Source organism: Ostrea edulis, chromosome 4 (assembly GCF_947568905.1).
Source record: "Ostrea edulis chromosome 4, xbOstEdul1.1, whole genome shotgun sequence".
In the NCBI taxonomy this organism is placed as follows: domain Eukaryota; kingdom Metazoa; phylum Mollusca; class Bivalvia; order Ostreida; family Ostreidae; genus Ostrea; species Ostrea edulis.
Genome location: NC_079167.1, coordinates 3,849,672 through 3,877,444, shown reverse-complemented (window position 1 = coordinate 3,877,444; position 27,773 = coordinate 3,849,672). Strand labels below are relative to the sequence as shown.

The following is a 27,773-nucleotide window of genomic DNA, read 5'->3' as shown; positions in this document are numbered from 1 at the left end:
TTTTGATCATTAAAATTGAAAAACAAAATTTTGGGGGGAAATAGTGAATCAGCCCCAGTGACCTTGACGTACGGTGCAACATACCTTCTACGTATGATGCATTCACTGACCAAATTGGTGATCTTAGGCCATATAATTGTCCAGTTATGAGTCGGATAGGGTTTTGCCAAATTTCGCCATATCATCTTAATCAAAGGTCACAGTAACCTAACTTTGATTCTAGGTATTAGTATTTGAATTTATGAACCAGACATGAAAAAGCTAACAGACAGACAGACAGAAATGCTGTACCATAATATGTCCCATCTTAGACAGGCATATGAAAACCCAACACCTTTTGTTTCTATAGGTATTTTACTATAAAAACACCTTTGAAGGAAAAAAAACCATGTTGTGTTTGTGAAACACTGATGCCCACACATGGCAGCAAAGTAATTAGGCTACCCAAAGAAAGGTCTTGTCAGATGGAATAAACATGTGAAATATGAAAGCGGCAGACCTATCACTAAACATTCAAAAGTTAGGGCCTAGATTAAATTGTTTCAAAAGTAAGTCAAACTCCCAGATCATCAGGTCAAAATGTTTGGTACAGAAAGAAAGGTCTTGTCAAAAGGAATACATGTGTGAAATATGAAAGTCTTATCAATAACCATTCAAAAGTTATGGTAGGTGACCTTTCAAAAGTAAGTCAACCTCTATGATGAAGGTCACAAGGTCAAAAAGTTTGGTACCAAGTCATTTCTCGTGTGAAACATGTACTAAGTGTGTTGATAAGCTTTTCTGGAGTACCAAGAGATTTGGTGCTGAGTGAAGCTAGGGACCAAATCGAGTTGGGAGAGAAAAGTTTAACAACATACTTAGTACATGTTGTACACAAGAAATGAATAATTTGAATACTCTTTGTGGCCTTTGTTTAGTGTATCACAACCCATATTTTTTATCCTTTAATACGGGGTATCGGAACTAGAAAATTTTGGAACTCTTGAGAAAAAGAAGTTATGAAAATTATGTGTCACCTGGGCAACTCTTGTATACAAGTTAGTGATGGCTAAAGACGACTCATTTCTGATATAAAACCATATGCCTGGTTTAAAGATTATTTTTCAGAGTGTTGCAAGTGAATGCCCTTGTACTAAAACACGAGTTATTGGATTAAATTTCTGATGTTTGGTAGCAGAGATAAAACAAAAGAAAAAGTCTATTTCCTACACCGTATGCACTTGTATGGATATTTACTTTATGAGATTTTCTTGAGTCATTACAATCGACCGCTATGAAATGATATAATTAATCACAAGAAATTATTTATAAATCGATCTCCTGAAACGTACATATACATGCAGCAACATGTAGGCCCCTCCCCCCGTTTTCCTGAGATTGCGTTAAATTATCACATACAACATTAAAGTTTGTTATTAGTACATACAAAGATCGATTCCTTAGGTGGTCACTTGATATAGTAGCAGTGAATGGTATAAGATATTTCATATTAATATAATGGTACTTTTTTTTCTTCATGTTTCCCATCCCTAACTTTAAAAACGGTGATAAAATGTGCTTGAATTCACTATATCTGTTAGTACATAAGTAACATGTGCTTGTTTACTGAAAAGTTGTCCAAGTTAACGCAGAAAACATTATCTCGTTGAACATACTAAATATTAAAACCAGGACGGAATCGGAGACGAAATAATGGTTCCGATATTCCGTATTTAAAAGATCATCAGCATTCATCTTGATTGGTGTAATTTTGTCTTGGCCGGGTTTGATAATTAGTGCCCTCAAGGGGAGTTTATCTGTATTCAACAGCCAGGTGAGGGTGCACAGTGAGTAGTTTTCAAGAATTATTATTTTTTTTTACACATTCCATTCAAAATATCTTCATCCATATTTCAAGAGTGTCTGTCATGTCTTTTCAAATGGTTTTGAGTTGAGAACCTACTATTCTTTTGGACATTTTTGGGCATGATAGAAAAAACTTCCATGTGTTTTCTAGAAAACAGAGAATATTTGAATGATCTGGGTGACCAACAGAAACAGATTAGATATGCTGATAGAATGATGGTGAGTACATATTTTATAGGTATTGTGTTATTCATATTATGAAGTGTTAGTGATGGGGCACAACAGATACATCAGAGAGAGAGAGACAGAGAAAGAGAGAGAGAGAGATTAAATATCTTAAATAGATTTATATGGCTCTATCAGCATGTTTGATCTCCTGTTTCTGTAGCCACTCAAACTTTTGTGGGTTTTTTTTTTTTTAAATATTCAATGTGGTAACTGAAACACTGTATTTAGAAAGCGTGGAACCCTTTCTTGATTAATAACTATTGGTTTGATAATTATAAATACAATGACATGGTTACCTAACCATGAAGCTTGGACTTGGGGTGTACCAAGTGATTTGGTATGGGTAAAAATCTTTTGTTGGAGATGTGAAGCATGTACCAAAAGAAAGGAATGCACATGTGAAATATGAAAGCCCTATCACCATCAATTCAAATGCAAGGTTAATGTTTTTGTGGACAAACAGACAGACCGAAACCTTTACACCAAATGTTTGATTACGGGGGCATAAAAAACAAACCATTCTAATGCAATATTCAGAATTCTTAACTCACCTTATCCCCCATATATTCATCTAAGGAACAATCTATAACTACAGAGGTTTTACAAGAGGATTTTGCCATTGTGTTGCTTCGCAGCTTTTTCCTGGTGGGTGCCATTATATCGCCTCTTTCTATTGCTTCTCGTCTTTTCTGCTTCTTCCTCTGTTTTTCCTTAGCTCTACAACAGAACACTGACATTGTTTATGTACATTAATTGCTGTTTACTGTTTTCAATGAGAATGCTTGAGTAAACCTGAAGATTTCTCATTATTGAAATTAAAGTTAGAAAACTTGTAGACACCTATCACAACACCTTTTTAAACCCTTCCCTACAAATTATCACACTCAAGATCTTCCCCCTGACAAACAACAGCTCTTTTGACAAAGGAAAGTGATAAATTTCAGATTTTAAAAAAAATTGTATTTAAAATGATCAATGTCCCAAAGATTGAAACTGAAACACAGTCAGAGCATGAGATTATTCAAACTACACCTAACAATGACAATATTCAACTATGAAACTGATGTTTAACTAGGAGGAAGGGATATACTAGTCACAACAGATGACTTTCAAATCTATAAAAGTTATCTCCCTTTCATGGCCTGTTTTCCCTCAGCTTCTCTGTAATAGACTCTATTCACGCGTCTGCCATTAAAATCTGAAAACGAGGCTGACCTGACTACAGCGTGCCTGGAGACAAAGTATGATGGCACGGCCCTACAAAAGTCGGTCAGAATGGGCTCGATTTCTGGTATCTGTGGCAGAAATGAACAATGTCATCACCACTATGTGGGTCAGCAGTTCCCAGGTCCTACAGAAATCACTTTAAAAGGATATAACAACTTTGCACGATATTGAAGGTTTGTTTATGTTTTCCAACGACCTCACAGACGGCATAAATGAAACTGTTTACTTTGAATACTATTGCAATTTGTTGAATGACAGACAATAAAACTACACCATATCTAAAGCAGGGAACGCATATCAGTGATCATTTATACAAAATCTAGCAAAAAGAAAGTATATTTCTCCTTATACTACAATAACAATAAATGATGTGTGTAAACATAAGTGGGTGTGGTTAAAATTTCAATTATCATTTTATTCATTTATAAAGTGCAAAATTACATATAGTTTGTATGCGCTGTACAATGTTTGTGCTAATAATCATTGATAATATACTAATAAAAGACCTGCAAGAGCTATAAAGGAAATGGTAAAACAATAGAAAGACTTTAAATAAAACATGGTAGTAAGATGACAAGTTGGTTAACTTTGACTTGACAATATACAACTGGCACACAGGTAATTGCATTCATATACTGGATCAAAGTTCAGTTTGCAAGAGATTGCACATGGAATCCTTGATGTTGCATTGAAATTTACATTCACAGGGCATATTCACGCTTGAACAAGAGTGTTTTGAGGTTCTTGCGGAATGTTCCATGTGCTTCAAGCTCTCGAAGTTCCAATGGCAGTTTATTCCACAATTGTACGCTTAGTGTTTTCATGGCTTTTGCACCATATTTGTTTGATGATTTCTTCATACCAGTTTCCATTGGTCAGATGATGATCTCAAGGTCCTATGTGGCTGGTAAACAGGACATAACTCTCTCATGTATGCTGGTACTAAGAGAGAGTGTAGTACAGACAGCCAGTGTAGTTGTTGAAGTACCAGTGAAATATTTGTCTGTTGCATGTTCTTGTGAGACAACATGCAGCGTTGTTCTGAGCCACATGTAGTCGGTGCATGGGGCGATCAGTTATGCCAAGCAGGAGGGCAATGTGATAGTTAAGGTGGGATATGACTGTTACATTGATGACCTTTGCACACGCTTCCTGAGTGAGATGGTGTTTCACCTTGGAGATTCTCCTGATGTTGTACATCTTCCTTACCACGGAGCCGACTTGTATTTCCATTGATAAGGTGGCGTCCAGGGCAGCACCGAGGTTTTTAACAGTAGACTTAGGTGTCAATATTGCCTCACTAATCTTCAGACGGATATTATTCACATGGCACTGGTTGTTGGCACTGGCAACCACCATTATCTCAGTTTTTCCATCATTTAGTTTGAGTTTGTTCAGTCATCCAGGTTCAGACACTCGTTATGCACTCCTCCATAATGTTGACTTAATAGGTACGCAATGCACTCAAACGGCTGTAAAGTTGAGTGTCATCTGCGAACCCATGATGGTTTATGGCATACTAGTTGATAACTCTCCTGAGTGGGAGAAGGTACACCAGGAAGAGAAGGGGGCCGAGAACAGACCCTTGGGGCACTACGGTGGACAATGGTACATTTGAGGACACACTGATGTTGATCTTCACCACTTGGATGCGGCCACTCGGTTAAGACTGTACCCAACGGAGTGCTGTGTCCGTCAACTCAACTTCCTCACAGTCTCTCCAGCAAGAGGGTATGATCGATGGTATCAAATGCTGCACTTAGGTCAAGAAGGACCAGGAGCATAGCGTACATCACTTTCATCCAGTACTGCTTTTACGACTGCTTTTATTCGCAGGATGGCTGTCTCAGTGCTGGTACCGGTCTTAAAAGCTGACTGCAGATCATCATGTAGACCATTCCTGGTGAGATGACTATTAAGCTGCTGTGCAACAACACGCTCGATGACCTTGCTGATGAATGGGATATTTGAGACTGGTCTATAGTTACTAGAAGTTCTCATATCAAGTCCAGGCTTTTTCAGACGTGGTGTAACAAGTGCACGTTTTAGCTCATTTGGAAAGACCCCGGTTGAAAGTGATGTATTCACCAGCTCGGTAATGGTCTGCAGCACTTATTTAGAATAATCTAACTGTGTCTCGGGACAGACCCTCATTACAAACCGGGTCTGTTCTATTTAATATACAAGTGAGTTCTAATTAACCATACTAGCTTCACTTGGGACATGCCAAATGACCATTTCATTCTTTGCTTGGTTCAACCCACATGCGCTTGTTACATAAACTTTGCAAGCTATACTATATAGTAACACGTGTTATTAATAATCATATAGTATATCTTGCAAAGTTTATGAAACGAGCACCTCAGTGTTGTCCAACTAGATATATACTATTAAAGTGAGAGAACATTTCTAATTTGCCGTACTGAATATAATGATTACAACTTGGAATACACCATTGACCATTCATGATTCGCTCGGTCCAACGGTCACACCGTTTTATAATTTAGATATTTACCGTACGTCCTTTTTTATGGATAACCATTTTTCTTGGCGTTGTTGCCTCCGAAGTTGTTTCTTTGATATCGTTGCGCTGGTTTGTGGTTTGTGCATCTCTTCTTTTAAAGAATTTTCTTGAACAGTTTCCATATTCAGTTCTCTAGTAGCTGCTTAATCTGAACATTCACATCGATGAATTCTCCGATCACCTGTCACTCGCACTAACAAACGACAAACCATATGGACGCTGACATTTTGAATCTCGATCTCGCTATATGCGAGATCTTGGTGAGAATTCGTCTGCTAGCCTAACTGCTAGGTTTCTTTTTTGGTAAAAATGCGTAACTCTCATAAATCTACTATGTGCCCTATTGTATAACATCCATTAATTACAATATTATTATTATTCTTGTTCAATAATTTAAATTTGGACCTGAATTGATTAAGAAGGATTCTACCATTTGTATTCCAATGATAAGTCTACCCAATATTACAGCATTAAAATGCTTCCAGGCCATGTACATTCTCAGTTTGCATAGATTGGATGGCGAGGGTTTTGGAAACCATAAGTACACACTTCCTGCATGATTAAAGTAAGCAAGTTCATTGTTTGTTATCCGCATGTTGATGTAGTACACTTTATCTTTATCATACTTATATTTATGGAAGACCGTGACATCATGTTTATCGCACATAATCTGCAGTGTTAGTTTTGAACTTTGAACACATGGACTTTACAACTTCATCAACACCAGTGTTTTTATACACGTGTACAAAATGGCAGGCAGCACTGGTGTAAACTTTAAAACCCTAATTTGTTTCTTTGCTTTATTTCATGAATGTAAGTTTTTATATTATTTTAAGCTTAAATTGGTGAAACTTTTTAATCTTTTATCTAATCATGCATGTGTAGACCTAATCAGTCTACCTTTATTTTGTGTTGTATTGTAAAATCATGCAGAAATTGCTATTTGATTCGTCATATATATATAAATAAAACAAATTTTAATTTATAATAGTATGATGGAGAGAAATTGCAGATTTTACATTTTTTTAGGGGAAATTGTGCTATTGAAATCTCACTGCTTGATGGGAAGATTAATTAAGTTATTTAATTTGCTAAGTTTATGAATATGTAAACAACTTCTTTTGTACTAACAAAAAGATATATTCTCATCAATTTCTAATTGGTTCATTAAGAGTTACTTCCCCTGAATTGCTCTCTCTCTCTCTCTCTCTCTCTCTCTCTCTCTCTCTCTCTCTCATTCGAAAATTGTAAAGGATCACCGGACATCAAAATGACTTTCCCGAATACAAACTATATAATTTGATAATTTCTAGGTGTGTATAATATTAAAAATCAAGTTTTTGATATTTATATAGTATGAATACAAATGTACCAAAGAGATAAGTGATTTGTAATTTTGTATCTTTTCAGGTTTTTCACTCACTTTTGGAGCTGGGAAAACTTACAAATATTCATATGAAACAGTTGTAAATTTCAATGAAGCTGTTTCAAATGGGAAATCAGTAGGATTTAAGTTGACTACAGAATTCGATATTGGAGTTATATTCAAAGCTGGTGAATTGCAGCTTCTAAAAGTGCAGGTACAGTTATAATATAGCATACCAGGTACACTAAATACAAATGTACATGTGTATTATATTTTCCAACAGTCTGTTTACTTTGTACTAACTATACATTCATGTAAAATGTTCAATCTGATTGGTTGAGAAATTATTGTGGAAAAACACACCATGTTTTCCTATTTAGTAAAATTCACACCTGTCAGAGTGATAGATTGATTTGAGCACAACTTCAAAAAGGTAAATTTATAAATGCAAATATTGTTTTGCATAATTTTGTTGTTGTTTTAATAGGCCTACTGACACAGTATGATAAAAAAAAATACTATTAAGTATTGAAAACTGTATCACCAAGGAAATTGTTGTCTACTATGTCTTGGTTGACAATGGTTTTCTTGGAGTGGCAATTTCCAATGTTGCCCTCAAAGACGTCACATGCAATATTATACATTACAATACACAGTGGTAGTAAATGTATGTATATTGAAGTAATTTGCATCACATTGGAGCTTCAGTATCAATTATTGTACATGTCTACAAAATGGACATTAAATTATAAAATGCATGAATTTATTACTTTTTTATATTGGAAAATGTGCAAATTTTTGATTGCATTAATATAGGTATATGTTTACAATATCTGCATTGTGTTTATATGTGTTATGCAATCTAGCTGTTAAAGTACTTCCACATTCATTGATTTTTCTTACGTTCATTGGAATGATACCAGTCCACTGCTTAGTCAGATTGGACAATTGTGTTTTATTTTTCTGTTTAAATTTACAGGTTACTGCTGCATCCATCTCAAGTTTTGCCAGACATGAAGTTAAAGGGGAATTAGTAAAGCTTCTAAAGTATCCCATTTATTTTGAATATACTAATGGAGTTATTGGAAAAATATATGCCTCTGAAATTGAATCAGTATTTTGTGCCAATGTTAAGAAGGGACTTCTTTCACTGTTTCAAATCCAGGAAACTGAGGGACAGAGAGATGAGGTTTGTGTGGATTCTGACATTGTTATTTATTATAGAATTAAACATTCTTTTTGAAGAATTTATCAATGTGTAAAATCGGGACGTTTCACTCGCAAACTGAATAAAGTGCTTTGCACTTTTATGTTAAGTTTGTGAGTAAAATTTAAGGAGTTTACACATCGATAAATTCTTCAAAAAGAATGTTTGATTCTTATAATTTCAATTTTATCCCTGTATTAAATTTTTTTTAAATTTGAATAGTTTCCTCGCTGGGTCTTCGTACATTACGTTCTTTGTTTTTAGATGTGTATAAACACATCACGTTTTCGGATTTATTGATTTGTCAGCTTTATTTTGTAATAAATAATATTGAAATTATCATCAATTGATTTCATAGTATGAACATGATAAACATATGACATTTTAGAAGGGAAGTAAATAATACATTTTATCCAGAAAATGAGAAATGTTTACACAGTGTTGAAGAGTTATTGTCAATAAATTCAGTTTTCATCCAATGATATCAGTTACCTGCATTGGATGTTGTAAGAAATACCCATTACATTAACTAAAATTCTATTCACACATGCCTTTTTACACATTCTGTGCTTTTTCATACTAGTATACAGTAGATATGCAAATTTTTATGTTTTTAGCCTTGTGGATGCAAATTACACACATGTGCAAAGTATTTAAAATTTCTTTGAAACATTTTATAATTTGCTTTATAAGTTACTTCTGCTATGTCAATAAGTTCAAATATTATTCTAAATAGCATTTAAACAAGAAATGACATAACTTTTGGTTACATAATGAGGAAATAGCCATCTCCTTCTTTGTCATTAACATATATCCATATTGCTTGGAAATAGCCAACTAGATAAGATACTGATTTACACATTTTTCTATTGCTTGTGATTGCATTGCAAAAATTACATTCACTGCCACAGGGGTTTATAAATATGGTGGTCTGAGGTACAGGACCTAATTTACTGGGTGGACTACCTAATTATCATCTACCAATAGTCCATTGAACCAGTAGTATTTAGCAGAAAAAAATATATGAAAAGTATAGATTTAAAAAAAAATTCGAAAGTGTGTACTTTTCATTTCTTCTTAGCTGGTTCTCAAAGTGCAGTTAGAGTTCTCACTAGTTTACTAAAGAGTACATGTCACATCACCATAGTGTCTTAGTTTTATTAGCTCACCAGAACCAAAGGCTTTTCCGATCAAAATGTGTCCAGTTGTTGTCATTACCATTGTTGTCGTCAACTTTTCACATTTTGCCCCCCTTCATCAGAACCACTGGGCTAATTTCAATCAAGCTTGGCACAGATCATCTCTGGAAGGACCATGCTCTGTCCAATTTACATGAAAGCTTCCTACATTCAAATTTGTTCATATTAAGATTTATAGTATAAATCTTGAAAAATTTTCTCAACAGCAGGACCATGAATACTTGTATATGTATTTAAAATATGCAAGAATCCCCTGGTAGTGCAGATTCAAGTTCGTTCAAATTGTGGTCCTCGGGCGTAGGATGGGGTTACAATAGGGGGTTACAATAGGGGATCAAATATTTACATGGGAATATATAGGGAAATATTTTTAAAAATCTTATTCTTATTATTCATATTAATATGCAAGCATTTCCAGGTTATGCAAATTCAAGTTTATTCAATTCAGGGGGCACCAGGTAAGGGTGGGTTGGTGAAAGTTTCATATGGGAATATACAGGAAATCAATTAAAACAAATTCTTTTCAATATTAGTAAGACCACACTAAATCATATTAAATTACAAACATTCCTAAACTGTCTTAAGTTTGGGGGAGGGGGTATTTTTGTCCTCATTGTATGATGCTTGAATATTGGTCATAACTTTTGCATGGCAGTGATAGGGCTCTCATATTTCATGTGTATTCCTTGTGACAAGACCTTTCTCTTGGTATCAAAGTAGTTGTGACCTTGACCTTGCAGTTTGACCTACTTTTAAGAAAACCTAACTTATTAGATATTTAAGATAAGAGCTTTCTCATTTTGTATATAGATTTCTTATGGCAAGACCTTTCATTTCATACCATGATCTATGACCTTTTGGCCTTGATCTTCTCCAAAACAGCAAGGTTATGTTTGTCATATTGGTGTTGAGGCATCTCCATGATGTGTAAATTTAATTTGGTTATGTTGTGACCCTTTTGGGCTAGGTTGGGGCCACAATATGGGATAAAAAAATTTCATGAAGCGAAAGATTGCAAACAAATCTTTTAAAAATCACAATAGCTGAACAACAGCAGTGTCAAGGTGATTCAGGTGAGTGATGTGGCCTATAGACCTCTTGTTAAAAAATGAAACTTTACAAAAGAAGCCATGAGATGATGAGTAAACAGGGTCAACAAACATTGTTTCAGTTTTAATTTTATTTGCCGATGGACTTAGTGATTAAATGTTAGGGACTAGTGAATTTAAAAAGCTTAGCAGTCATTGGACTAGTGAATGTTTAGGGAAAATTTAAACCCCAAATTCCAGGAATAAAATTTGCACATTATATGTAAAATTTACATCTTATTTGTAAATGGGCACATGTGAATGGGGCTTAAGTCAATTATGAATAGTTGATTGTTTTATTCTGTGTATACCCCTGGTATTGCGTGAATAAGTTATCAAAGCTGTGGTTTGTATGATAGGTTGATGTCTCTGGAGAGTGCAGTGCCTACTATGCAGTGTATGGAGGCAGAATCACAAAAACTAAGCAGAACTGTCAGAATGTGGAGATAGCAGGAGAGTTTGATAATGTCAACAAGGTAAAAATTAAAGCGATCTTCAGACCAAGTCATTCTCTCTCCAATATGTAATGAATTTGGACATTAAAGGAAGATTATTTCATAGGAATAGAGTTGGTAAAAAGAAAATATAAGATAAACATTCAGATGTTATTTTTTGTAGGTTTTGGGTGTATCTGTGGACAATACTTTTGTAACACATTATGACATAGCTGAGGGTGTCATTAAGTCAGCCAGCGGTTCCTCCAGACACTCTGTAATCACTAACGCAAGACCACAGCTTGGTGCTGCTGTTGTTGCTATGTAAGTAGTCAAGAAAGCACCCAGTTTCTTACTATTAGTTATCTACTGTAATATGGTTGATCTTTTTTTTTTTGCTAGCTCATTAGCCTTGCCCAATATACTGAACTGGCCTATCTTAGGCTTTGCATCAAACTGCTTTTCAAGCCCATCGAAATGGAGATAAGGAAGAAATAAGGGGAAAGAAAGATAACTCTGATGAATAGCACAATTTTTAGTTCACTTGAGTAAACTCAGGTGACCTATTGCAATTGGTATGCGTCCGTCGTCATACAATATGCATCATGCATTAACAATTGAACATTTTTAACTTCTTCTTGATAACTACCATTCCAATTCTTTTCAAATTTGGTATGAAGCATCTTAGGGACAAGGGCAACATAGATTTTAAATTTCAGGACTCCTGCACCCCTGGGACCTTAGGGGTGGGGCAAAAGCTGCCAAAAATTGAACAATTTCTCTTCTCTACAACCTCACATGTGTAAGAAAATCTAAATGTATAGTGAGGTAGAGCAGGAAGGCCTCTACCCAAATTATAAATTTCATGATACCGGGGTAGAGGTTCTGACTCCAGGGTGGTACCAAACTTGTTATGTAATATTTATGTGTAAAACATTTAAAAAAACATCTTCTTTAATGCTATTGATACTAAATTGAAACTAAACAGATATTTAGAATGATCAGGTAGTCCTTTACCAAAATTGTAAATTTCATGATACCAGGGGTAGAGGGTTTGGTCAGTGATTAAATGTGTTAGGAATTGGAACATTTTTAACTTCTTCTTGATAACTACCATTCCAGTTCTTTTCAAAGTATCTTCGGGACAAGGGAGACATAAATTGTAAATTTCAGGACTCCTTCACCCCTGGGGCCTTAGAGGCAGGGCAAAAACTGTCCAAAATTGACCAATTTTCAAAAATCTTCTTGTCAAGAACCACACATGTGAAAGGAAAACTAAATTCATAGTGATGTAGAGCAGGAAAGCCTCTACCAAAATTGTAAATTTCATAATCCCCGGGGTAGGGGTTCTAACCCCAGGGCGGGGCCAAACTTGGTATATAGTGTTTATGTGTAAAACACTTAGATTACATCTTCTTTAGTGCTATTGATACTAGATTGAAAGTAAATATATATTTAAAAAGAACAGGTAGTCCTTTACACCAAAATTGTAAATTTCATGATCCCAGGGAGAGGTGTTTTGGTATCAGGGTGGGGCTAAAATGGTCAGTTAGTAAATGTGTGAACAATCAACATTTTTAACTTCTTCTTGATAACTGTAATTCCAATTCTTTTCAAATTTGGTATGAAAGATATTTGGAACAAGGGGGACATAAATTGTAAATTTCAGCAGGATTCCTGCACCCCTGGGGCCTTAGGGGCAGGGCAAACACTGCCCAAAATTGACAAATTTTCAAAAATCTTCTTCTCAAGAACCACACACGTGTAAGGAAAACTAAATGCATAGTGCTGTAGAGCAGGAAAGCCTCTACCAAAATTGTAAATTTCATGATCCCCGGGGTAGGGGTTCTGACCCCAGGATGGGACCAAACTTGTTATGTAGTGTTTATGTGTAAAACACTTAAATAACTTCTTCTTCAGTGCTATTGATACTAAATTGAAACTAAATGGATAGAGCAGGTAGTCTTTTACCAAAATTGTAAATTTGATGACCCCCCAAGAGTAAGGGTTCTGACACCAGGGTGGGACCAAACTTAGTATATAGTATTTATGTGAAAATTTGCTGATACTGTATACTTAAGAATAGCGGAAAAGGATGTACAAAAAATGGTGAATTTCATAACCTAGGGTTATGACTTTAGGATGAGTCCAAATTAGTCATATCTTTTGATGTTTTAATGTTAATAGACCTATTATTTAAAGCCTTTCATCAGTGTATGCACTTTTGAAGGCAGTGAAGTTTTAAGAACACATCTTGTTTTAAACTATTGCTGAACATTAGAATTTAGCTTAGATATTCCGAACTAGAAATTTTTTCTAGATTTCATAGCCCATGGAAGTAGTAATACTTTTTCTCTAGTATTCAAGTGACTGATAAGGCCTGTGGGCCTCTTGTTTAAGAACATGTCATGTTTTATACTGTTGCTGAATATTAGAATTTAGCTTAGATATTTAGAACATGAAATTTTTCATAGCCCTTTGGACTAGTGATACTTTTTCACTAGTACTCAGGTGACCGATAAGGCCTGTGGGAGTAGTGATACTTTTTCACTAGTACTCAGGTGACCGATAAGGCCTGTGGGACTCTTGTTTACTTCTCCTCTTGTTTAGAAATGAGTGAGCTCTAGATCTCAGACTGGTACACTTTATTATTAGAGATATCTTATATGAATAAATGATATCATTAATATGTTTTACATACAAATTATTTAAAACAAATGAAACGTAACAAACTTTCAATCAATTTTACTGGGCTTGCTGAATTGTGGATGATAAACAGTAAACAAAATATGAATGTGCAATGCTAATGTTGGATTGGCAAAGTGGTAATTTACTGTATCTTCATAGTGAATGGCCTGTATCAATGTATTCTGAAACACTGTTAGATTTATAATGGTATAACTTACACTTGCAAAGATACCCATGCCCTATTGACCTCATAATAGTGGGAAAGTCTTCGCCCTATCTCATAATCTGCCGAGTCCTCAAATCTAAAAAAAGATTTCCAAAAATTGCTATACATGTATATATATATATATAAGAATTTTGTCCTATATTCCACATCGACCCCATTTCTGAAAATTACAGTACTACTAGTCCTTTAATATTTCTTGTATTTATTTAAGATTATCCTGGTGAAGAAAATTAGTGGACATGAACCAGTTTATCACTTGTAAATTGCAAAGTTGTCAAGAATAAAAGTGGGTTTAAAGTACATGTACTTTTATAGCAAGACACTAACTAGATATGTAAGTGCTCAGCAACATGCTAAATTACAAACTACCTCTTTGTGTTACTATTCAACCTACAAGAAATTGGGCATTGGGTGGAGGGGGGGGGGTAATGGATAATGAAGTGGTATTGAACTATGGAAATAGGTTTTGATTATGAATATTGTGATATATTTTTTTTTAGAATTTTGTAATACATGTAGTTTTAAATTTTCTTTGTAGACAGCGATTAAGTTACATCCGTGAAGAAGATGGTACTGCTTATGTTGAAGCAACCAGTGCACAAGAAGCAATTAGTTTATTATATAAAGGTAAATGTTGCTCAACATCATATTTTGATGACACTACACATCACTCATGTTATTTGATAAAAAGAATGGAGTTGTAGTAAGTAGATTTTGTAGATGAACCTAAAAAGTATCAAGAGATGTTACTGCCTAGTGGACCAGAAGTACAAGAATGCATAGAAGATTGTGAAAAGGTAAATATATATGAAGTATGAGAGAGAGAGAGAGAGAGAGAGAGAGAGAGAGAGAGAGAGAGAGGGGGGGGTTTATAAATTGACCTATCTGATTATTAATCATATTGACATCATGTTAGTATACAATTGTAAGAATTGCTAATTTTTGCACGTTAATCTTATTAGATCTGTTGCTAGTAAATGATATAATGGGAAGGGAATAAACCCTGTGGACCAAACCAGTTTTAGAAATTATGACCCCCAAATCTCTGCTCCAATACTTTACCAACTGTCTCGTCAATGGTGATTAGGTTAAATCTAGATGGATAAACATTGTGAAATTTGGAAGGGGAAACATAGTATTTATGTATTCTGTGTATTTGTAGTGTTTTTTTCTTTCTTTTTCTGCAGCCTGTCTCTGTTTTACAAAGTGTCAAAGAAGACTTGACAAGTGACAAGCTATCAAAAATTGTCTCAGGGAAAGCTTTTTTAAAACTTCTGAGTGCATTTAGAAATTCTGGTAAATCAACAATAGAGGAAGTTATGACACATAAAGACAGTTATCATATCGTGTAAGTAGTTCAGGAGATGCATTTTGTGTTCTTTTTTAATTCAATACATACCGGTATACTATTTTCTTTTTTTATACATTGCTCTAAAGGGAATCACTAGAAAGGCTCTACTTTTTATTTATTAATTGATTTTTTAAATGAAAAAAAGATATCAAAGTATGTGAATTGTTACTTGTAGAAAACAGCTGATAGATGTGGGTGTGGCCACACAGACTCTGGCTGCCCATGAAGCGCTAATGCAACTGATCTCATTTACTGATAAAGATGCCATAGACTACCCTGAGCGGTTCATTTTAGCCTCGGCATATGCAACTCATCCTGGCGAATATCTACTAAAAGATATGCTTGTAAGATTTTTCAATCAAATTGCATGTTATGATATAAACTAATTATCAACAGTTCCCGTAAGCTGTTCAAATACTAAAACACCCTCTGATATAGTATGTGTATTGGTATACAGTCTGTAATTCTCAATTTGAAGATGTCTCTTTTTAGATTAGGGAGTGGATTTGGGTGTAATGAGAGCATTTCAGAGAGATTGGGCCTATTGGTTCAGCATTTTAGATTTCTTACATTGTGTGGAAAGGCATTATTGCAGTTTTGCAAGACATTCAATAACAGCCAAATTTATGATTAAGTGTTAGATATAGCATTAATATTATTTTCTTTTATCAGGAACTTATGAAAAAGAAAGTTCCTAATGAAAGTCTTAGAGAGTCCATAGCTCTTGGTCTGGGAGCAGTAGTGAATTCTTTTTGTAAACCATATGGAAACTGTTTGGACTATCATGTAAGTTCTGAACATAAACTTGAATGACTCATACACATTTTATAGAACACAGTGATGTGTGTTACATACATTTTATTTCTCTGTTTGAAAACTTTTTTTTGTGTATTCCCCCTAGATAATTGCAGAATATGTGAACTATGTGGAATCTGAACTGAAAGCTTGTGTGGAGGAGGGATGTATATTACTATACATTAGATCTGTTGGAAATTCAGGTCTTCCCAAGTTTTTGCCATTACTACTAGATCAGGCACAAAACTCTCAAAGTTCAGCTGTGTCATTGACTGCCATTCAGAGTCTGAGGAGGATGCAGATTAATGATTTCAGACAAGAGGTGCTTTTTACTCACAATTGTGTAATTTGAAATAACTGGAAACTAGAGAGATCTGAAAGCAAAATGTTTGTGAAACACAGCACATAAATGTACAGTCAACTCTCGATAAGTCGCCACCTTTTGTTCTTTTGAATTCTTGGCACTGTAATGAATTTGGCAATGAATTGAATTTCTGCCATCTTGGGGAGAAAGAGTTAATATTCTTGTATATGTAAGAGTTAATTACAATACTTACGTAATTTCCATAATGTAAAAATATATCATGAAATTATTTTCAAATTATCTAACATGATTAAAATAATTCTATCAATAATAAGACTTCATTTTAAAACAATAAATGTATACAAGATACATATACACAGTATGTTCAAAGTTATGTCCAGTGAAGGTATTGAGTGCACTGTATTGCCGTTTCCTGGCAGGTGAACCGTCATTATCTAGACCAGGGTTGACAAGAATTTCATCCTTTGCAGCCAAATATCACCCTTTGTCCCCCCTTTTATGACCTTTCCCATAAAACAGTACAATAATTTTTGATTTCCTGTTGTGTACATTTTGAATGGTTTCCGTGGTCATGGTGGTATGGAATAATTTTCTTTGATTCAACAGAAACCTTTCTCATGGTGAAGCCAGTGCTAAACTAAGACATTTTTCTATGATGTAAAAACAACAAGAGTACAGTTCAATAATTACTGGGTTCCTGTCTGCCCTGGTGTATGCTGGAGATGGATAATGACCAATTTTCCGTTTTATTGACCACGTGCACCCCTGATGGTTTATCGAGATAATTAACGCTTTGAAATAGATTTTTGTAATAGAAATACCATAACGAATGGCGATAGCGAATTTGGCATTTTAAAGGCATAGGGTCTAAGATATTGGTAGAATTTTGCATATGTTCCAAAAAGGTGGCGAAATTAAAGATCATAACTAGTAGAAAATGACAAAAAGTTCTTCAGAATGTTTACAAACGCATTGGATACAATAGTGATTACAAAATAATTCCCTATTCTCATTTGCCTAAACTGGTACCCTGTTAACTTCGCATCTCTTATGTTTGTGTGTAGCCACCAATCAGCGGGATACCAGTTTAATATATTGTCCTCCAGACAAACATTTTATAAATGGCTAAAACGTCAAAATGACTTTAATTTCAAAGGGCGGCAGCTATAGATAACTCATAATTAATACTGCAAATTTGTTTTTTGGAGTTCTTCTTGCAAAATATTGTGATGTCATTTTTGAGATCAAAGATAGACCCTATGCCTTTTATGAGAATTTTAAGTAATAAGAAAAATGTTCTTAGAAAAATGCGGCATTTTAATGAAAATGGTGATGAATTGAGTGGTGATAAATCGAGAGTTAACTGTACTGTCTTTTTCTGAAGAAGAAAAAATGCCTCTGTGGTTTAGATTGTATGTTAATAATTATCATTAATTTATATTTTTTATTTTTTCATCCTGACAGGTATTTCCAGTACTGAAGTCAATATTTCATCAGAATAAGAGAAAATATGATTCAAGTGTTCGAATTGCTGCTCTTGAAATTCTTTTACAAAATGGAGTTTCAACTGGAGAGCTATGTAATATTGTGCTGTCAGCAATTTATGATCAAACAGAATTTGAAGTTTCAACGTATCTCATAAAGAGACTAAGAGATCTGTCAGAATCAGATCCTAATTTCAGGTAATAGTATTTAACAATGTATATTGAAATTTCCAAATGGAATATGATTGATTGATTGAATATTGTTTAACGTCCCTCTCGAGAATATTTCACTGCAAAATTTAGGCCTATGCTCGGCACTTATGGCCATTGAGCAGGGAGGGATCTTTATCGTGCCACACCCGCTGTGACACGGGACCTCGGTTTTTGCGGTCTCATCCGAAGGACCGCCCCATTTAGTCGCCTCTTACAACAAGCGAGGGGGTACTGAGGACCTATTCTAACCCGGATCCCCACGGGAACCTAATGGAATATGAAATACACATGAAATAGTTGTTGTTTTTACTCATCAGAAATATTGTTTTATTTTTTTAGGACGAGTTTAAGTATAGTTCTATCAGACTCAAGGGTGAATAACTATAATCTCTTTGCTCAGAGAGGGAAGTCAAGCGCCTTCACTGGATATCTTGCAGGTTAGATTCTATTTTGATTGTTTTTCCCAAATATCCTGGTAGTTTTGTCCTGTTTATAAGTGTCAAAAACTGAACATCTTTGACATTATTTAACATAATAGTGTTTTTTGATTAACCGCAATTGCATGTGTCATATTGTTCAATCACAGAGACTGCTGGGAGCAACTGTACATATGGTTTGTACCAGGAGAATACCAAAACAGGAGTCATGAAGAAGAGCGCCATGGTTGTTAATGTCTTAAACAAGCAGGCAACACAACCCTTACTAACAGTAAGTTATACTGGTGTCCAGACAGCACAACCCTTACTAACAGTAAGTTATACTGATGTCCATCTAACAGTAAGTTATACTGATGTCCAGACAACACAACCCTTACTAACAGTAAGTTATACTGATGTCCAGACAACACAACCCTTACTAACAGTAAGTTATACTGATGTCCAGACAACACAACCCTTACTAACAGTAAGTTATACTGATGTCCATCTAACAGTAAGTTATACTGATGTCCAGACAACACAACCCTTACTAACAGTAAGTTATACTGATGTCCATCTAACAGTAAGTTATACTGATGTCCAGACAACACAACCCCTACTAACAGTAAGTTATACTGATGTTTGTTATCAAGAGACGGAGAAGCCTATTGATTTTGGAGTCCAAAGGTCAAGGTCACTACAGGACTTCATAGAAAAAACTTAGTCACATTACATGCCACATTTTTGTTCAATTGATTTGATACGTCACATGTTACTTTGTTGTCAAGAAAGTTAGAATCCTATTGATTTTGGGGTCAAAAGTCAAGGTCACTACAGGACTTCATAGAATATGCACGTAGACACTCATTGTGAGGGGATATTCCATGCCTTGTGGAGCTCTTGTTACTAATAGTAAGTTATGCAGGTGTCCAACATTGCAAACAGACAAAACAACCATTACTAACGTTAAAGTTATACTGGTGTCCCACATTGAAGATCTGGTTTATTAATGTCTGAAACAAGCAAGCAAAACAACCATTACTAACGTTAAAGTTATACTGGTGTCCCACATTGGAGATCTGGTTTATTAATGTCTGAAACAAGCAAGCAAAACAACCATTACTAACGTTAAAGTTATACTGGTGTCCCACATTGGAGATCTGGTTTATTAATGTCTGAAACAAGCAAGCAAAACAACCATTACTAACGTTAAAGTTATACTGGTGTCCCACATTGGAGATCTGGTTTATTAATGTCTGAAACAAGCAAGCAAAACAACCATTACTAACAGCAAGTTATCGTGATGCCAAACATAGTGGATAACTTACATTTAAGACATTTACAAACTAGATCCTGTTATCCAACATTACTTGATCAAGATTCAGGAGCTGTTTTTTTATTTTCACCTAAGTTAATATCAGTGAGCTATTATTATGTTTATTATGTGTGTGTATAATTTGGTGTTGAGTGTGGTATCAATGCTACATACATTCTAAAACTACAAGAGGTACTGTGAGCAATGTTCACTAAAGATACTCCCCGCTTACCCCAATCTCCCAAAGGGTGTTGGTAATAGGTATAAACTACCTCTTTTCTGAGTGTAAAAAAGAAATGGCATGACAAACCGAACCATATTGCTACTTCGATCTCTAATGCGCATGACCTTTGACCTTTTGACCCCAAAATCGATAGGGAACATCTTCATCCCATGGGTAGTCCATATGTATGATATGGTGACTGTAGATGGAAAGGATAATGCTTTAGAGCCCGGAAACCATTGCGTCTACAGACAAACGGACAACCCGATTCCAGTATACCCCCCCACAACTTGTTGCGGGGGGTATAATTAAACTTCCATTAATATGCAGCACAAATGTGGATATTTATGAAGATGGTATAGAGGCCCTGGTACATAGCGTTTTTATGCATATATTGTGTGAATTTTGCAGTTTGGAATTTATGCAGATGGAATAGAGGCACTGGTAGGTGATGCAGCAGAAGGGGAGGAGGCAGTGGATGCTACAGCAGGCCTGTCACTGACAATGTTGGATGTCCTGCTCCGTCCAGTGGAATTTTTTAGAGGAATGAGTGGACTAATGTCAGCTGTATGGAGTGCCCCTTCGGAACCTGTATCTGCTCTCCAGGTAGAAAATCTGTTTCACAGCAGCAGTACTTACAAAGTTACTACCAAGAAACAAAAATGAAGATTAAATATGTGTATACTTTTCATGGAATATCTTATTATTGTGTCCATCTCGGTTTTACATTTTAATCCTATTAGAGTAGGACTAGAACCAGGGACCAAATTTTACATGATACATGAATTTAGAGGAAGGGGGGGGGGTCTTTAATAAATCTTCTTCCTTAGAACAGCAAGGCTATGTTAGTAATTTTGAAATTGAAGCATCCCTATGTTGTGTAGATTCAGTTAAGTCATGATGCTGTAGGGTCATAATATGGGGGTCAAATTTTTTCTTTGGAATTAAGAAGGTACAAGATCTTTTTAAAATTTTCTTAAGAACACCAGGACCAAGGTAAATCAGGTGAGTGTTGTAACCCATGGGCCTCTTGTACTACATATGCATTATTTAATTAATATTTGACATTGAAGTGAAAATTGTTTATCAGTGCATAAATTTAATTTATGAATATCTGTTTACTTGGAGAACTTTTCATTCCAGGGAAATTTACTTTTGCAAGATTATTCTCATAAAATACACATGTCCAATGGTTTGGTTGTGGATGCCAGTATTTTGGGTGTGGCTTCCATTGATCTGTCCGGAAGTGTAAGCATCAGTCTGTGGTACAAAAATTCTCATTCAGTCATCACCAACAGGTAAATATGATTATGTCATTAATAAGTTATTTTCCTTACCAAACAATTGCAGTTATATTGCTGTAATAATCGAAAGTACTTTCATTTTTCCTCTTGTGTAACTGTTATATCTTTACAATTCCCCATTATTTGAAGCCCTTTTAATTGTAACTTGGTCATATCTCTACAGTGGAGCTTTAGTCACAAAAGGATCTCTCCAAATTGACTCCAAGGAACTTCGTTCTGGAATCAAATTTTCAACAGAATCTGAAGCTTTTATTGATTTCCAAACTGATGTGGACTTTGCAGAGATGCCTGTTAAAATGTGTTTGCAAATGAAAAGGCCTCCCGTTACCTCAAGGTATACTAGATATAGATAACTAAGTATAAATATGTATGGAGTATTGGGGGTGGGGGTGCACTTTGTGCATGGACAAGGATGCAGCAAACAAAACTTCATCTCAAATTACATTAAAATTTTCACAACAGATTTGTAGATAAAAGCTATGCTTTTATTTGTTTATTACACAAAAGAGGAAAATTCAAGAGGAACAATGAATTTTGTGTTCTGGAAATGTTTAAGATTAGATTTCAGTAGCTTTAGTGGAGGTTTGCTGTGTCTGAGTGCTTTAGCTTCACTGATTTATTCATTTCTGTTTGCAGACATTGTTAGGGGATATGACTAATTTTTGGAATAAGGAGACTAGATAATAGAGAAGGAAGGCCTCTACCAAAATTGTAAATTTCATGATCCCCGGAGTAGAGGTTTGAAACTCAGTATTGTGAATGTGTTTCTAATGGTAGTTTCTGTCCAGTGCGACAATTTAAGGGCAAAATTTTGAAGACACGTTTCTTGTCATCAAACGCAATAATAAAAAACAAAATCCACAATATGAATGACAAACAGAAAAAACTGCTATATTATAAACAGTGGCCTGATTTCTTGGACATTGTCAGGTAGTGTACAACCTAATTTTGGTGAAATGTTTGAACTTCCCAGAACAATGCCAGCCCATTCGATATTTGACATATTGGACAGTTTTCGACTTTTTACTTACTTTCAAGATCTGTGTCATCACAAACATGTTCAACCAAAATAAAAACTTTGTGTTTATCCATGTGTTTGTACATATCAGTAATTGTTGATAAATTTAATAAATTATTATAAAAAGTCATAACAGTGACTTCTATAATCACGGATAAAATTAACAACATCGAAAATATCAGATGAATATCGTATTTTAAAATTTATCGATGTGTCAGATCGTTGGTCTCAGGGGGGTTGTCCTTCGTTGAACAAGATGTATACAAGTCATATAATTAATCTTTATAAAATGATGAATATGGACCATCAAAACTATCATAAGTATTACTAACACTGAACACCTACACAAGTTTATGCTGATCATGTTATAAACCAATCGCAACTTCTCAGCATGCTGAAAAGGCCTGAGAATGTGCAATTGGTTGTAGAACTAAGCGTCTATGATGTTGCCTCATTTTGGAAATTTCTACAAGGCTGATTCAAGACTAAGATCACGGATTGAAGAAATGAACCGTCATATTTTATTTATTAAACAATTATCAAAACTTATTTCTTCTGCAAGATCATAATCAAGCATCTATAAACAAAGGATTTACTTCATATCATATTATCTTAAGTTGTCATCAAAAAAAGAGAGAAAACTGGCTTACATCCACCAAAGTGTGTCCCGCCACTTTACTCTCATTTTAGCTATTTCAGGGTAGTTTATCAAAAAAGAAAGTTTTTTAATTAAGTTTACAAAATTTACTAAATCAAGTCAGATTCTATTATAGCTTACGAACTTCACCTCACATATGAAACAACTTTAAAGGTGCAAGCAGTAACTCTGGAGCAAGCGTTTCATCAGAGTTTATTGGCAAAATTTGTAAATTTTTAAGTATAGATTTAGTTTCAATTTAGTATTAATACCACTAAAGAAGATGTTATTTAAAAGTGTTTTACTCATAAACACTTTACCAAGTTTGGCCCCGCCCTAGAGTCAGAACCTCTACCAAGGACATCATAAAATTTAGAATTTTGGTAGAGGTCTCCCTGCTCTACATCAATATGTATTTAGTTTTCCCCACACGTGTGATTGTAGAGAAAATTTTTAAAAATTGGTCAAATTTTGGCAGATTTTGCCCAACCTCTATGGCTCCAGGAGTCCTGAAATTCACAATTCATGTCCTTCTTCCAAGAATGTTTCATACCAAATTTGAAAAGAATAAAAGTTATCAAGAAGAAGTTAAAAATGTTCAGTTGTTAACGGATGACAACCAATTGCTAAAAAAAATTATGAAAATCAACAAGAGGCCCATGGGTCACATCGCTCACCTGAGTCACCTAGGCCCATATTTAAAGATTCGCATGTAAAACTTTAATCCCTATTGTGGTTCCAACCTACCCGCTGGGGGCCATGTTTTTTACGAACTTGAATCTGCACTTTGTCAGGAAGCTTTCATGTAGATGTAAACTTTTTTGGCCAAGTGGTTCTTGAGAAGAAGATTTTTCCTATATATTCGTATGTAATACTTTGATCCCCTATTGTTGCCCCACCCTATCCCTGGGGGGCCGTGATGTTATCAAACTTGAATCTGCACTATGTCAGGAAGCTTTCATGTAAATATAAACTTGTCTGGCCCAATGGTTCTTGAAAAAAAGATTTTTTTTTTTTAAATTTCCCAATATATTTGTGTGTAAAACTTTCATCTCCTGTGTTGGCCCCATTTTACCCCTGGGGGCCATGATTTTAACAAACTTGAATCTACGCTATGTCAGAAAGCTTTCATGTAAATGTAAACTTTTCCGGCTCAATGGTTCTTGAGAAGATTTTTTAATTTTCCCTGTATATTCAATTGTAAATCTTTGATCCCCTATTGCGACCCCACCCTACCCCTAGGAGCCATGGTTTTAACAACCTTGAATCTGCATTATATCAGGAAGTTTTCATGTAAATTTGTACTTTCCTGGCTCTGGTTCTTGAGAAGAAGTAAAACTTTGATCCCCTATTGTGGCCCCATCCTACCCCCGGGTGCCATGGTTTTAACAAACTTTAATCTGCACTATGTCAGGAAGCTTTCCTGTAAATTTCAGCTCTTCTGGGCCAGTGGTTCTTGAGAAAAATTTTTAATGACCTTACCCTATTTTTGTGATTATTTCCCCTTTCAAGGGGGCATGGCCCTTCATTTGAACAAACTTGAAAGCCCTTCACCCAAGGATGCATTTTGCCAAGTTTGGTTGAAATTGGCCCATTGGTTCTAGAGAAGAAGTAGAAAATGTAAAAAGTTTACAGATAGACAGACGACGGACAACAGGTGATCAAAAAAGCTCACTTGAGCTTTCAGCTCAGGTGAGCTAAAAACCTTATTTGCTAACATTTTTAAAATTTACAATTAAAATCTTCAAGAAACACGTCAATTAGAAAAAGATATATCAGATTGATAATCTGATTAAAACCAGATCTTTGATCTGATATCGCCAATACAAACCTGTATAGGGTCACATCAAATAAACCAATAAAATCATTGCTTTCAATATCGTTGGCCATAAGAATAAGTGACAGTGAATCCCGAAGTGTTCTGGATAAACTGTAAATTCTGAATTCAACATGCAAGAAAAGGTTTGATTGGTACTTGTAGAAGCATTTGATTGGATGACCTTAGGTCACCAAAGTGCATGCTGACATGACCCTATACAGGGTGTATGAGCGACAACAGAATATTGGAGCAGATCAAAGATCTGGTTTTAATCAGATCAATATATCAGACAAATATATTCTAAATAGAAATTGAAATGAAATGGCCAAAATTCAGAAGTAAAACAAATATACATGTATTATGTAAAGTCTTTCATCATTATATGGGCACTTTTTAGGAAATTTGTGTTATTTAAAAAATAACATATCTTGTTTTATGCTGCTAAATATAATAAATTCTTTTATTTAGACAGGATAGCACAATTAGTACAAATGACTAGTTTACATTGTGGTCCTGCTGCTGCTGAATATTAGAATTAAGCTTAGATATGCAGAACAAGAAAATTATTTTAGAGGGCCAAGTGATACTGTTAATTATCACTAAGGTGACTGATGAAGCTGTATTGAAATTATAGAAAATCATGTTTTTAAATTTGAACTTATTAACTCAATAACAAATTATTCTGTGGGGGAAAAAAAGTGAAAATTATATAGAGCATTGGGGGGGGGGGGGGGGGTTGGTTGGGTTACTCCCAAGTTAATTTCAAAACTCTCTAATTGTATACATCAAGTCTGCATTAATGATCACAATCATAAATGGGGTGTCAAAGTAACACAGAGGTTAGCTTGTGCTTCTCACCAGTTCAGTCCTCCGATTCGGAGAGTGTATGTCAAACAATCACTCAAACTAATAAATTTCCTCTCAGTACTCTAGTGTTTCTCCCACACCAGTTATTCCCCTTGGCCAACACCGACCCAAACCAGTGAGAAGTATTAAATGCAACTTTTGGTATGATGATTGTTATGAAATGTTCAAGTATTCTAGCAGTGCATATGATAAATATGGCCAAACATTTTTTTTTCAGCCATTTTGTAGAGAAATTTGAGAAATCAAGACATTTAAAAAAGAGACTTGCCATCAGAAAGAAGAGATCAAGTGCAACACCTCCAGTCTCGTATTTTATAAATGAAAAGAACTCTGCCATGTGTACCACTATGGATCCTGACAATTAAGGTTTGATGTAAACAAGTGTTACCTATACCAGTAGGTAAAATGGAATCCAAAATGGAGAGGAGGTGGGCCTCTTGTGTTAGAGGGTGCAAGGGAAATTTTGTAAATTCATACTGTCATTTCAATTTCCAACATCCTGGGAATGTGTTTAGAATGTAAAATTTTCCTAACATTTAAAAACGATTCCTTTGAAGCTGTTGAAATGAATTTCTATTTCATCCCTAAACTAAATTATGGGTCTAAAACACAGGGAAAAGCGGAATGAAATCTGTCAAAGCCCCTTCATCCAAGGGAAAAAAAATTTCTGTCACAAGCGCCAAGAATGAGGTCAAATCTATGACCTGCAATGTCAGATAATCACTTCATCATTTTAACACTGTATAATGCATGGCCTTGGCAATGACATTTCCTATTCATGTGTTTTTATTAAAATAGCTGAGGATTTTTTTTTTTATCAATTATAGATTGATATAACCTATCAATATTATTGATCAATTGACAGGAGTAAATCTAGTATTTTATTGGGTAGCACATGAGACAGATTAAAATGGGAGGGTTTTAGCCTCTCTCCACAGCAGTGAAAGACATTACATGAACTTTTATTTCAATTTATCTTCTTTGTTTGGCTAGTTATGTACACTGTATTTATTTATTTATGGGGGGGGGGGGTAAATTCTGAGATAAAAATGAAGAGCATTAAGTATGTGGTGGGTTTTTTTCATTAAATATAAAATTGTTTTTACGTGTATTTTCTCAAAGTTTTTGAAAGTATACTGGTTTATAAAATATGTTATAAATAAATATATAATTAGTTTCTGTATTCAGTAATGCATGTTTTTTAAAATTTTATTTGTATGCATTTCTATATCAAGGTCCTGTGTTGTGGTTTGTAAATGTATATTTTTTTTACATGATAAACATGAATATTTTATTCATTGACTCCACTCCACGACTCCACTCCATGAATTGATGGCTGCAGGGAAAATTATCCTGTCAAACACAGTATTATCATAGATGGAGAGTTCTTATACAACCTAGGTGGTCTTGATAATGACATATCAAATATGCCATGTGCTGAAATTAACTCCAGATGCTCTACCTTGCACCCTCTAAGTAACCCCCCCTCCGGTACCCCCTCTCCATTTTGGATTGCTATTGACAGCATTTTGCACCAATCCTAAGAACAATTGCACCCTTTCAAAATGATTCAGTCTGGCAAATGTCAGAGATGATGGATCACCAACATCTCACCCAAGCTGAAACTCAATTAAATTTGATTAAAATACCTGCGATTTATTTTCATGACATTTTCTAACAGTTCTAACATTCTATTTTTAGGTACAAAAGGTGAAGGACCCACCTAAAAATTACTGATTCTGTAGAAGCGGATGTGAATGCTGTGTAAAATCTATATATTATATTCGAGAGTCAGTTTTAAAATACTCAGTCCATCATTTTACATTCTTTTTGAAACTTTAATTTGCTAGATCAGTATGATCATTTATTTGTTTTGAAAAAATAAAATCAAATTAATAATGAGGATTGATTTTTGTGTAGAGTTTTGCTTTAAAATTTAGCTAGCAAAGTTTTCTGGAGTCTGTAAATAACCAG

The 27,773-nt window shown here is 34.9% G+C and overlaps 3 protein-coding genes across 11 annotated transcripts in view; 1 reads left to right on the top strand and 2 right to left on the bottom strand.

Annotated features, from left to right (window-relative positions):
- The window catches only part of LOC125670429 (tRNA methyltransferase 10 homolog A-like), a 36,498-nt gene that overhangs the window by 6,486 nt on the left and 2,239 nt on the right, over positions 1-27,773 (bottom strand). Inside the window, exons 1-4 of one of the 7 annotated variants that reach the window (XM_048905595.2) lie at positions 15,553-15,676; positions 14,025-14,108; positions 3,289-3,368; positions 2,625-2,790 (exon numbers count right to left, since the gene is read on the bottom strand). In XM_048905595.2, the coding sequence (XP_048761552.1) occupies positions 2,625-2,790; positions 3,289-3,368; positions 14,025-14,042 (264 nt within the window). In that variant the 5' untranslated portion in view covers positions 14,043-14,108; positions 15,553-15,676. Of the gene's footprint in view, positions 1-2,624; positions 2,791-3,288; positions 3,369-5,815; positions 6,423-9,566; positions 9,741-14,024; positions 14,109-15,552; positions 15,677-19,581; positions 19,623-19,824; positions 19,920-27,773 lie in introns of those variants that run through there. The other 6 variants (XM_056161687.1, XM_048905594.2, XM_056161686.1 and 3 more) reach the window with 6 other exon arrangements.
- LOC125670431 (zinc finger CCHC domain-containing protein 24-like) overlaps positions 3,301-27,773 on the bottom strand; it is a 31,962-nt gene continuing 7,489 nt past the window's right edge. The window contains exon 5 of one of the 3 annotated variants that reach the window (XM_048905601.2): positions 3,301-3,424. In XM_048905601.2, coding sequence (XP_048761558.1) covers positions 3,408-3,424 — 17 coding nt within the window. In that variant the 3' untranslated portion in view covers positions 3,301-3,407. Of the gene's footprint in view, positions 3,437-19,825; positions 20,801-27,773 lie in introns of those variants that run through there. The other 2 variants (XM_048905597.2, XM_048905602.2) reach the window with 2 other exon arrangements.
- LOC125670424 (microsomal triglyceride transfer protein large subunit-like) lies at positions 6,501-27,702 on the top strand. The gene is made up of 19 exons (XM_048905577.2): positions 6,501-6,637; positions 7,235-7,404; positions 8,170-8,379; positions 11,044-11,160; positions 11,303-11,442; positions 14,571-14,659; positions 14,753-14,829; positions 15,220-15,380; positions 15,559-15,727; positions 16,056-16,169; positions 16,285-16,500; positions 17,968-18,185; positions 18,540-18,637; positions 18,787-18,908; positions 20,566-20,760; positions 21,298-21,452; positions 21,622-21,792; positions 26,017-26,165; positions 27,501-27,702. The coding sequence occupies exons 1-18, from the start codon at positions 6,574-6,576 to the stop codon at positions 26,162-26,164; spliced, it is 2,634 nt and encodes an 877-aa protein (XP_048761534.2). The 5' UTR covers positions 6,501-6,573; the 3' UTR covers position 26,165; positions 27,501-27,702.

Excerpts from the sequence above, each read along its gene's own strand:
- LOC125670424 (XM_048905577.2), top strand. The coding sequence starts at position 6,574 with ATGGCAGGCAGCACTGGTGTAAACTTTAAAACCCTAATTTGTTTCTTT. Across the intron at positions 6,638-7,234 it reads CTTTGCTTTATTTCATGAAT|GTTTTTCACTCACTTTTGGA; the intron begins GTAAGTTTTTAT and ends GTATCTTTTCAG. Across the intron at positions 8,380-11,043 it reads CTGAGGGACAGAGAGATGAG|GTTGATGTCTCTGGAGAGTG; the intron begins GTTTGTGTGGAT and ends TTTGTATGATAG.